Source organism: Mytilus edulis, chromosome 14, assembly GCF_963676685.1.
Source record: "Mytilus edulis chromosome 14, xbMytEdul2.2, whole genome shotgun sequence".
Lineage (NCBI taxonomy): Eukaryota > Metazoa > Mollusca > Bivalvia > Mytilida > Mytilidae > Mytilus > Mytilus edulis.
The window spans coordinates 33,594,624-33,606,195 of NC_092357.1; the positions used below are offsets into that span (position 1 = coordinate 33,594,624).

Here is an 11,572-nt window from a genome sequence, read left to right on the forward strand (position 1 = left end):
ACATTCTGTTTTCATATTTTGACTCCTCGACAGGAGTTAATCTCCTCATTTCCAAACTGCCATGGAATCTCCGTGAGAAATGGGCAACAGATGCAACAAGATACAAGGAACGAGAACAATGTGTCTATCCCCCGTTTACATTTTTCGAACAATTCATACAGAGAATCGCTAAAATGAAGAATGACCCAAGTTTTCAACTTACCGGTACTCATGAGAAAACAAGTAGTGCAAGCGAACAAGATCGCACGTATAGGAAATCGTACAGAAATGTGAACATTTCTACTCATAAAACAGAAACAATTGCAGAGGAAAGAAAAACAAACAATGAGTTACACAAGGAAAATTTGTGCCCGATACACAAGACAAATCATCTTCTTAATGATTGTATGGCATTCCGGAAGAAACCCTTATCGGAAAGACGAAACTTTATTCTAACAAACAGTATTTGTTTCAAATATGTGGTCCAACAAAGCATAGGGCTTCAAACTGTAAATGTGACAATATTAAATGTGCTATATGTAAGAGTCAATCACATCCCACAGCACTTCATGTTGAGGTCTCAGTCCAAGAAGGGGAGGTGACCAAGGACTCTGGTAATGAGGTTAAGGTGTCGTGTACACAGGTGTGTGGGTATCCTGAAAATACAAGCAAATCTTGCGCCAAAATTATTCCGGTAAAAATTGTAAATCACAACATGCCTGAAAAACATCGTATTGTCTACGCAATTATTGATGATCAGAGTTCGCATACATTAGCAACATCTAATCTCTTTAACGCATTCCAGGATCATGGACCTGATATTAATTATTCGTTGATTTCTTGTGCTGGTAAAGTTCAAGCAAGTGGTAGGCAAGGAACTGGATATTCTGTTCAGTCTTTAGATGGAAGTTGTATGTATAAATTGCCAAACATTATAGAATGTAATGACATTCCTTGCAACCGAGACGAGATTCCGTCTCCAGAAATTGCGTTTCAATATCCCCATCTAAAACCAGTATCCAAATATATTCCTAAAGTGATGGAAGACATAGAAATAGAGCTATTAATTGGTCGAGACATATCTGCAGTGCATTATGTTTTAGATCAGAGAACTGAGGGAGACCGGCTCCCATCTGCACAAAAGTTACCCTTAGGTTGGGTCATTGTTGGACAAGTCTGTCTTGGAAATGCACATATGCCTGAAATAACTGTATACAAAACATACATCACAAATAGCGGTCGACCAACATTATTTGAACCTTGTCAAAGTAAAATTAAGGTTGAAACCGATTTGTTTATAAAAACAGATAAGGATAACAAAATAGGACTTTCAGTGGACGATACACGTTTTCTAAGGTTAATGGACTCTGAGTTTGAAAAAGACACTGATGGGCATTGGACCGCACCTTTGCCATTTCGTAAGAATATTCAACCATTGCCAGATAAAAAAGCTCTTGCGTTAAAACGCGCCAATTCTCTTGACATGAATTTGCGCCGTAATCCTACTAAGTTGGAACATGTGAAGTTGTTTATGGACAAAATATTTGAACGTGGTCATGCTGAAAAAGCACCAAGTCTATTACCGAATGATAAGCGATGGTATTTGCCCATGTTCGGGGTATACCATCCTCGAAAGCCAGAATTTATCAGAGTTGTTTTTGATTCGTCCGCTCAATTTGGAGGTGTAGCCCTCAATGATGTGTTAATGTCGGGCCCAGACTTGTCGAATAGTCTTCAAGGAGTTCTGCTTAGGTTTCGTCGTGAACGCGTTGCAGTAACCGCTGATGTGGAACAAATGTTTCATAACTTCCGTGTTAAGACCGATCATCGCAACTATCTTCGTTTCTTATGGCACCCAAATAGTGATTTAAGTAAACCTCTGGAGGAGTTTAGAATGACAGTTCATGTATTTGGCAACAGCCCTTCACCAGCTGTTGCCACATATTGTTTGCGTAGATCTGTCCAAATGGCATCTCTAGACGTTCAGAAATTTGTATCTAAGAACTTCTACGTCGATGATGGACTAATAAGTTGTTCAAGTGTGTGCGAAGTCGTTGATTTACTGAAGAATACACAAAGTGAATTGATGAAAGGCGGCAGATTAAGACTACACAAAATTGCGTCGAACTCAACAGAAGTACTTAAACAATTTGCTAAAGATGATCTTGCGAAAGACTTGAAAAACATTGACATTGAGGAAGAAAGTTTACCGTTGCAAAGAAGTCTAGGCATATCATGGGACATTAATTTAGATGCCTTTGTATTTAGTGTCGATACAGAACCGAAGCCATTCACGCGCCGTGGGGTGCTCTCTACTATCAACAGCTTATTCGACCCCATTGGTTTTACCGCACCAGTAACTCTAGAAGGAAAGTTATTGCTACGCGAGATTATGTCATGCTCTTCATATACCGACTGGGATGATCCGCTAGAGGAAGATTTTCATAAACGCTGGAAATTATGGGTTGACTCGTTGAAGAACCTTTGTGATTTGTGTATTCCAAGAATGTATTGTATTTATTCAGTTGAGAATGCAAGTAGGTTAGAAGTTCATGTTTTTTGTGATGCATCGAAGGAAGCTGTAGCCGCCGTTGCGTACTTAAAGGTGTTCTCAGGAGAAACTAGTGATATAGGATTCCTTATTTGAAAAACGAAGGTTGCTCCGAAGCACGGACATACTATACCCCGCCTTGAACTGTGTGCTGCTGTGCTTGGAATAGACATAGCAGAGATTATTAAAGATCAATTAGACATAGACAATGAAGACTTTCATTTCTATACTGACAGCCAAATAGTACTTGGCTATATTTCGAACGATGAAAAAAGATTTTTTGTGTATGTCGCAAACCGTGTAGGCCGAATCAGAGCTTTTAGTATGCCCAAACAATGGAATCATATCCCGACTAAAGAAAATCCAGCTGATCTTGCGACACGCCCGTTCTCTGCTAGTGATTAACCATCAAGCAAATGGATAAGAGGACCGAGTTGCCTAACAACGAATTTAAAAACTACCGATGATCTGAATTTCTCGTTAGTGGAACCCGATATTGATAAGGAAGTAAGGACTGTTATTTCAACGGCTAAATCAACTCTACGGTTTATTCTCATTTCGCCTTAGCTGTCAAAATTTATATATAAAATTAATCCCAGTTTGCCTTAGTACAAATTTTCAGGTACACAAGAATTAACTAAGGCGAAATGGGAGCTTCTGTAAACAATAAAATTAAGTTATGTTTTGTCTGTATTGCAATTAGTTGATATTTGTTATTTTGATGTCAAATTCTACCATGAAATACTTTTTAAAGGAATGATTTTTTTTTTCATTTGGTGTCCCACTTTTTATAGTTGCTCTTTTTTTTCTGAAAGTTTTTTTTTTTACTAATGTGTTATATTTTGTAAATAAAGTCTTATTAGAGATGACAAATTGGATATGAACATTTCATATTTTAATGAATAAATAAAGACAAATATCATACAAGTACAAGGCACTCGTATACATATTTGAAAATTACAGCAAAATCAAAAAGAAAATTTAAGAACATTAGTTCTGAAGAAAATCACCAAATTATGAAATCTTCGGAGAAACAATTATACAAAAAAACTTTTGATAAGCAATTATTGTTCATAGAAAGAAAATGGCAAAAAAAATAAACACATTGAGATCCAATAACTCAAAAGAGTATTGGAAATTACTTAACAGTAGAAAAAAGAGAGACCAACCTGACATCCCTATCAACAAATTATTCGTCTTTTTACCACAAATTATTCGTCTTTTTACCGCAATTTTATGCGAGAGACTAAATCATTTCTCTGAAGAATTCATGATTTTAAACAAAAACCAATGTGGTTTTAGAAAGGGTTATTCAACAACCGATAATATATTTGTGATATATAATTAGCACAGTTTTGGAGATTTTTTAATATTTTTTATTAAAGTTTCTGTTATGTAATTAAACAAGTCTATGGGAAAATATGTTTTTTTCTTCTTTCTATTAAACTTTTTGTGTTGCATAATGTAAAGGATAACTAAATTATTTTATAACTGCATGAATTAAAAAAAAATTGCAACTTTTATTAAATATCAACAAACTATATTTCAAGAGAAGCAACTTTCGAACTACATTTATTTTATTGTAGATTTTTCCTGATTTCACAACTTTGAAATAATAAAAATGGTCACTTTTATAAAAAAAAAAGTAATTAAAGAGAAACAAATCCCTAATTACATGTTGTTCAAATTGCTATAAAAACACCAAGGTTTAATTTGTTTATTTAATATTTTTATCTAAATTCACATTTCGCCTTAGTTCAATTCCCATCTGGCCTTAGTATATTTTATACCTTTTTTACCTGGAATTCACAGCTAAGGCGAAATGGGAACACACCTCACACCACCAACTCTACATGTATCTTCATCTTGTCTGTTATGTAACAGTATTGATAAATTTTCTAAGTGGTCAAAATAAGTTTGTTTGGTTCGACTTATGAAAGGTTGCATGCGTAGAAAAAGTGGCGACCAATCAGCTGTTACAACAGAGGAAGCTGAACTTGTGGTTTTAAAACATGTGCAAAACGAATGTTTTCACACGGAACTTGAAGCAATAGGATGTGGTCAGAATTTACCGAAGAATAGTTCGTTAATATCACTCAACCCAATCTTAGATAATAATTGTGTCTTGCGAGTTGGAGGTCGTATCAGACATATGCTTACTAAGGGCGATAATACTGCAGACTTGCCACTATACAAACATCCGTATATTATACCGAGAAACCACCATGTCACAATTCTTCTCATAAGACATTATCATGCGAAGGTTCAACATCAGGGCAGGACAATGACCGAAGGCGCAATACGTGCTGCTGGTTTATGGATATTAGGCGTTAAGCGAAAAGTCAATAGTGTTATCCATAATTGTGTACTTTGCAGGAAATTACGTGGCAAGTTCGGTTGGACTCAAATGGCAAACCTGCCAGCTGACAGGTTACAAGTCGATGCACCGTTCACTTATGTTGGTTTAGATGTTTTCGGTCCATGGCAAGTTATTGTCCGTCGAACACGCACAGCAAGTTCTTCAAACAAACGTTGGGGTCTATTATTGACATGCTTAGTATCTCGTGCAATACATGTGGAACTTATTGAGGAATTAAGTAGTGCCTCTTTTATTAACGCTTTGCGAAGATTTATTGCTTTGCGTGGACCAATTCAGGAATTGAGGTCAGACCGTGGTACTAATTTCATAGGTGCTGCGAAGGAGCTTAATATTGTATCAGAATTCGTTGAAGACACTCCGATGAAGCAGTTTTTATCAGACAATGAAATAGTTTGGATTTTCAACCCCCCTCATGCATCACATTTTGGTGGTGTGTGGGAGCGCATGATAGGCTCATGTAGACGTATTCTAGATTCATTGTTAATGCAAAATAAGTTCAAGGATTTAACACATGAAGTACTTTCAACATTAATGTGCGAAGTCAGTGCCATGGTCAATTCGAGGCCATTGGTTCCAGTTTCTAGTGATCCTGAAAACCCGTCAGTTCTTTCGCCATCTCTTCTTTTAACGCAGAAGCCTGCGTCGTCAAATGGATCTCTTGGACAAGTCGAATTCGGAACAAAGGATGCGATGCGAAGCCAGTGGAAACTTGTTCAGTATCTAGCCGACCAATTCTGGTCTCGTTGGCAAACAGAGTACATCGATAGCCTTCAGGCTCGTCCGAAATGGAAATCTGGAGGTGATAATTTCCTTGAAGGTGATGTCATTCTCATGCGGAAGACCGAGCTTCCTAGAATTCAATGGCCACTTGGTGTTATTGACAAAGTATTTGAAAGTGATGATTCTAAAGTTAGAAAGGTCCAAGTGTCTATAGTCGTTGATGGACAAAGGAAGTCGTATGTGAGACCAATAAGCGAATTGGTTCGATTGATTGAAGCATCTTAAAACTCTTCAGTTCGACAATTACAAGTGGTTTATATTATAGATACATTGTGAAATTTTTGAGAAATTTAGTATGATTTTTTATGTTCATTCATTGTCGTTTTTTGAATGTATGTGTATTGTGAGTAACAATGTATCACACATCTTTATTCTAGTTTTTCAAGTTTAACATGCTATAGAAGTAATATTTTTTTATCATGTGATTAAAGATAAATGAGTAAATTTTTGATAGCGATTTTCAGTTAGAAATATCGGAAGGGGAGTGTAATGTTACCGGAACGGATTTCCGATTTGTTTCCTTTATTAGTATTTCTGTAATGTCAGACACATTTCCTGTCAAATTTGTTCTGCTTTCAACACTTATATTTGTTGGTTATAAGCGCCATAGAGTAAGTTCTTTACATTTATTTATCTTAAAACTATTGTTAGATAAAGTTTACATAAGTATTTTTACCGATTATAAAGTATACGCTTTGAATTATTTCACACACAAGTCACGTTGTTCAAATCACTGTATGAAAAGTGCGAATCGTCAAATGAGTTGATCACATGGGTCATGTCAGATTTTTTAATTTTCACTGTATGGAACGTGTGAATCGTAAAAAGTTGTTTTTATTTTCAAGATTTTACTAGTATAAAGTCGGTGTTATTCATCCAATATTTTTATGTTTGATATTGATTGTTTGTTATAAATGACTTATCATATGATTGATACATGCATGTTTGCTTGTCATTTACATTGTGTTATTTTCTTTTTTGTAGTCTTTTACCCTCAGTAGAAGGAGGAATAAACATATCCAAATTTATAGTGTTCTTTGATTTTGGGTCATGTAACATCACAAATTTCTAACAAAAAATAGATTTTTCAACCCTGTTTACCACCATTCCCGATGTGAAATTGAAAAATCATCTAAAAGAAATAATCCACAATGCTTTTCAACATAAAAATGATAGCATACGCTATACATTGATTACTTTGGAATGCCATGCGTCATATTGTGTTAATAGTGCAGAAAAAGATTAAACACTCTTAACATGGGAACAGGTGATTAGTATGCTGTTGCTTTTTATTGACAACATAATTGTGGGATTTGGAGGTAGACACATTAACGGCATTGTTATGAGAACGAACTATGCACCTAGAGCTTACATCTTCTCCTCAGACTTTGTAAGACGGTCACGCTTGTCGGAGCAGAAAGTTGATGAACTAGAGATTGTTAACGAGAAAAGGTCATCGGAAGGTATCAAGATATTGGTAATAAATATTCCGTACTAGCTTTACAAATAACACATGATGGTCTTGCAGTATGGATTCTAGGTACTTACGTGGTTTACCATTTCAAAAACTATTACGTTATTCTTTGATATGTCTAAATGAATATTCCTTTCACTTTTTAGTCTGTATTTTATAATATCAGTTTGACGTGCATGGCTCTGAACTCATAATCACGCCATAGTGTTATTGTTCTAAGATAAATCATCCTGTATTCGTGTGTTTCAATTTTGCTAAATGTGCTTTTTCTATATGCCTTTTGTGTTTCTTTATTACATAACGGGGCTCTGTATCTATATGTCCCGTCATTGTGTTATTGTGTTATCATGGTAGTTTCTTGAATTATTGTCTTTCATGTTTGCTTATGGGCTTTCTCTATATGCCTTTTTGTACTTCTTTGTTACATTTTTGTTTTTTTCAGATTATAACACAATGTTGTCAGCTGTACTCCTATATTAGATATTTGAACCTATTATGTCTGTTAGTTTTTGTTCACACATTTTTGTCAATATAATGCAATGTTGTGCGACTTTCATACAACTGAAAGGTTTAGCTAGCTATAAAACCAGTTTTATCCATCATTTTCTGCATTGGAAAATGGTTGTACCAAATAAGAAGTATGACAGTTGTAACTTATTTGTCTGATTTGTTTGAGCTTTTAATTTTGCCAATTGATTAGGAACGTTACGTTGTGGATTTTCCTAGGAGTTTTCAGTATTTTTTTTCTTTAGCTTTTTACAGAAAATTAGCATTCTCATTGGCATAAATTTGGAACATTTGTAAGTGATACCGCAGTCCCACTAGGCCACGATCGCACTACGATCTGTGAAAAAAATGCAAATTTTGACGATCGTAGTGCAATCGTGTAGATCGCAGTAAGGTCGTATCACGGTCATGGTGAGGTCTTCAAGATCGTGATGAGCGTGGCAAACTGTGAACATGTTCAAAACAATCGTGGTATGGTCGTGACGAAATTAGGTCGTAGTAGAAGCGTCAAGAGAGCGCACTAAGGTCGTGCTAAGATCGCAAAGGTCGCTGTACCATCGTAGCGAGAGCGTAGTGAAAGCGTGATTCGATTCGGAGAGACTGCGCTACGATCTCACACCGATGTTATTACGACCTCACTACGACCATCACATTCTCACTGCGACTCAACTACGACTATACCACGTTTACACCACGCTGCGTTGAAGATCACAGTACGATTCTAGCACGCCCATGCCGTCCTCATCACGCTCTGCTTACGACCTGACTACGTTCATACTACGACCATCATGCTCTTTCTCATTGTCACATAACATATATAAAAGCTCTCCAGGTTTTGTTTGTCTGTATGTAATTTGGACCTCTTGTCCTTTTTCTCTAACGGCTCTACCATGCTTAAATAATGCCGTTAGTTTTCCCGTTTTAATTGTTTTACATTGTCATTTCGGGGCCTTTTATAGCTGACTATGCGGTATGGGCTTTGCCTATTGTTAAAAGCCGTACGGTGGCCTATTGTTGTTAATTTCTGTGTCATTTTGGTCTCTTGTGGAGAGTTGTCTCATTGGCAATCATACCACATCTTCTTTTTTTTTTTATATTAAATGGCTAGCATTTGTTATTGTTTTATTCAAAAACCCTTCCTGTTGAACAAGATATTTTAAACAAGGTTGAATTACGCATCTTTTTAAAGCGCATTTTACAGTTGCCGTCAAAACTGTGCACGCCGTCAGTATAAACGTAAAAGGAACGTCCTATAATCGCAGAAGAAGCGTGGTAAGACCGTGTTGCAATCGGATAGCTCGTGGTATGGTCGTAGTGCAAACGTAGAAAGATCTTGATAAGCGTAGTGAGGTCGCAGAATAAGCGCGATGAGAACGTGGTATAATCGTAGCGGGGTCGTCTTAGAAACGTAATGAGGACGTAGAAGCATCTTGGAGGCAACAAAAATATGCATTTTCATGCCGCTCATAATGCGACCGCATCACGATCTGAATTTATTTTAAATCGCGATGAGCGTGGTGCAATCTTGGTCTAGTGGGACTGGGGCTTAAACTTAGTCGCATTAAAAATTCATTTTTTTTTGTTCCTTATGGTCTCTTTAAACTTAAATATAAAGAAAACCATTTGCTCGTTATTCTAATATGAAGTCCGTATTATGCTTCATAACTGTGTTTTGATAAGCACAGAATATGCGCACTAATTTACTGTTTATATTCTCGTTATTTTTATTGATATTATTTATAAATGAATACATTTTAGCAGCTTACATTAACTTTTATTATATATTGATAAGCAAACAACACATATATAACTTGCTTTTTTTAAAACTGTTAAATATAAGAATGTAATGTACAGACTCAAAGGAAGGGAAACGAGAACAGCCACACATTTTTTTAGGATATTTGTGTACGGTTCGCCCTATAAAAAGACTTATTTGTTCTAATATAATCGAAATAAGTGTTTAATGTTATGCTCTATGATGCTCATTTTAACAAGGGTATGCCTTATATTTAACCATATTTTACACCCCGCTATCTTTTAGAGCATATAGTATGACATGAAGGAATTATTTCTTAATTTTACGTTTCGTCTTTTGTATGATGATGATACCATTTTATGAATAACTATGATTAATATAAAAATCAAAAATTACTGAAAAAGAATCAAACAGATATTGTTATATTCATACAAGGACATGCAACACTCAGAATTTGAACAGGTTGTCTTTTGAAGAGATATATTGAACATTTTTATATATTCACATTCAATTCGTTTGCACACGTTTACTTAATATTACTTTTACTGTGTAGTGTATTTTTGTGATTTAGATTTGTCTTGACTCGGTAGTTATACATCCCGATATTTTTTTATTATACTATGGTAAGATTTTTAATGTTTTCTTTCATTTTTGTTTATGTGCTTTGTCAACATGCCCTTTTGTGTTTCTTTGTTACATATTTGTTTGTTTTTAAAGTGATTATAAAACAATCTTGACTGTTGTACCTCTGTTTTGACATTTGTTAGTAGATAGATATAGGAAGATGTGATGTGAGTGCTAATGAGACAACTCTCCATCCAAATAACAATTTATAATAGTAAACCATTATTGGTCAATGTACGGCCTTCAACACGGAGCCTTGGTTCACACCGAACAAAAAGCTATAAAGGACCTCAAAATTACCTTTCAAACGGGAAAACCAACGGTCTAATCTATATAAAAACAAGAAACGAGAAACACGTATAAATTACATAAACAAACAACTTTGGATTATAGCTCTTCGTCTTTTATATAAGCTTTGGATTTCAAATATTTTGGCCACGAGCATCACTGAAGAGACATGTATTGTCGAAATGCGCATCTGGTGCAAGAAAATTGGTACCGTTAATTTTTTTACTACTGTACATCAGATTCTTGACTTAGAACAGGTGCAAACATTTGCAGCGGAATTAAACGTTTTAATGGTACCAAACCTTCTCCGTTTTTCTGAAACAATAGCATAACATCACAACATAGAAAACCACACGATAAAAGATCAATTGGAAGGCTTAACTCAATCAAAAAACGTAAATTAACAAACTATGAACGAATATATTTGATCTGCGATACTTGAATGCACATGCACAGTTAATAAAATATTAGGGACGAACATTCAAGGCCAAAAAGCAAAAAATAAAGTCCAAATAAAGCCATGGCAAAACACCACCGCGAAATATTTAACCCTTCGAAAATAATCACTTTTGAAAAAAAAAAAAGGTAAACGAAAATAACTTTGTCGTTTAAGGTATACTACTTATGCGTATAAAATTTTTCCAATAATAAGGAATACCAAGAAAGTTATGTCATATTAATACATAATGTAACACTATATACTAATTGGGGTGAATATCAACAATAAAACTATACAATTAGAGCTAGCTAAAACTTCCCTGTACAGATTTAAGGAGAATAGTCTTGATGTTCATACAAATGTAGTACGAAGAAGTGAAAATTAGTAGATATTCCAAATAATCAAAGCTGGAATATAGACAAGATCCATATTGATATAAATTAACAAAAAAACATTATTAAAAGTATCAACAGGTCGAATTAACAAGAAAATACGATTTGAGAGTACTTGCAGTTACTGACAGCTAGTTAAAAGCCAAAAACAAATAATAATTAAAATTCATGCATCAGAGACTAAAATCAACTAAAACACATCCCAGGGATTTATTATTTTAACGTCATGAACAGTCAGAGAAGACATGACTTGTGCAATGCCAAAAATAAATGTATCGACAGGTAGTAGGCTAGTGAGGAGCGACTTCTTTAGAGATAAGAATTAACGTGTTTGTGTCTCTATACATCTCGCCTCGAAAAAAAAGATACAGTTTAGTTATGTTTTAATTTGATAATGACAAA

The 11,572-nt window shown here is 35.1% G+C and overlaps 2 protein-coding genes across 2 annotated transcripts; both read left to right on the forward strand.

The window, feature by feature from the left end:
• The first annotated feature begins 694 nt into the window (after positions 1-694).
• Positions 695-2,626, forward strand: LOC139504136 (uncharacterized). Its single transcript, XM_071294196.1, has one exon. It carries the CDS (start codon positions 695-697, stop codon positions 2,624-2,626), a length of 1,932 nt encoding a protein of 643 aa, XP_071150297.1.
• Positions 2,627-4,475: 1,849 nt separating this feature from the next.
• LOC139504137 (uncharacterized) lies at positions 4,476-5,915 on the forward strand. The gene has a single exon (XM_071294197.1). The coding sequence runs from the start codon at positions 4,476-4,478 to the stop codon at positions 5,913-5,915; it is 1,440 nt and encodes a 479-aa protein (XP_071150298.1).
• Positions 5,916-11,572: the final 5,657 nt, after the last annotated feature.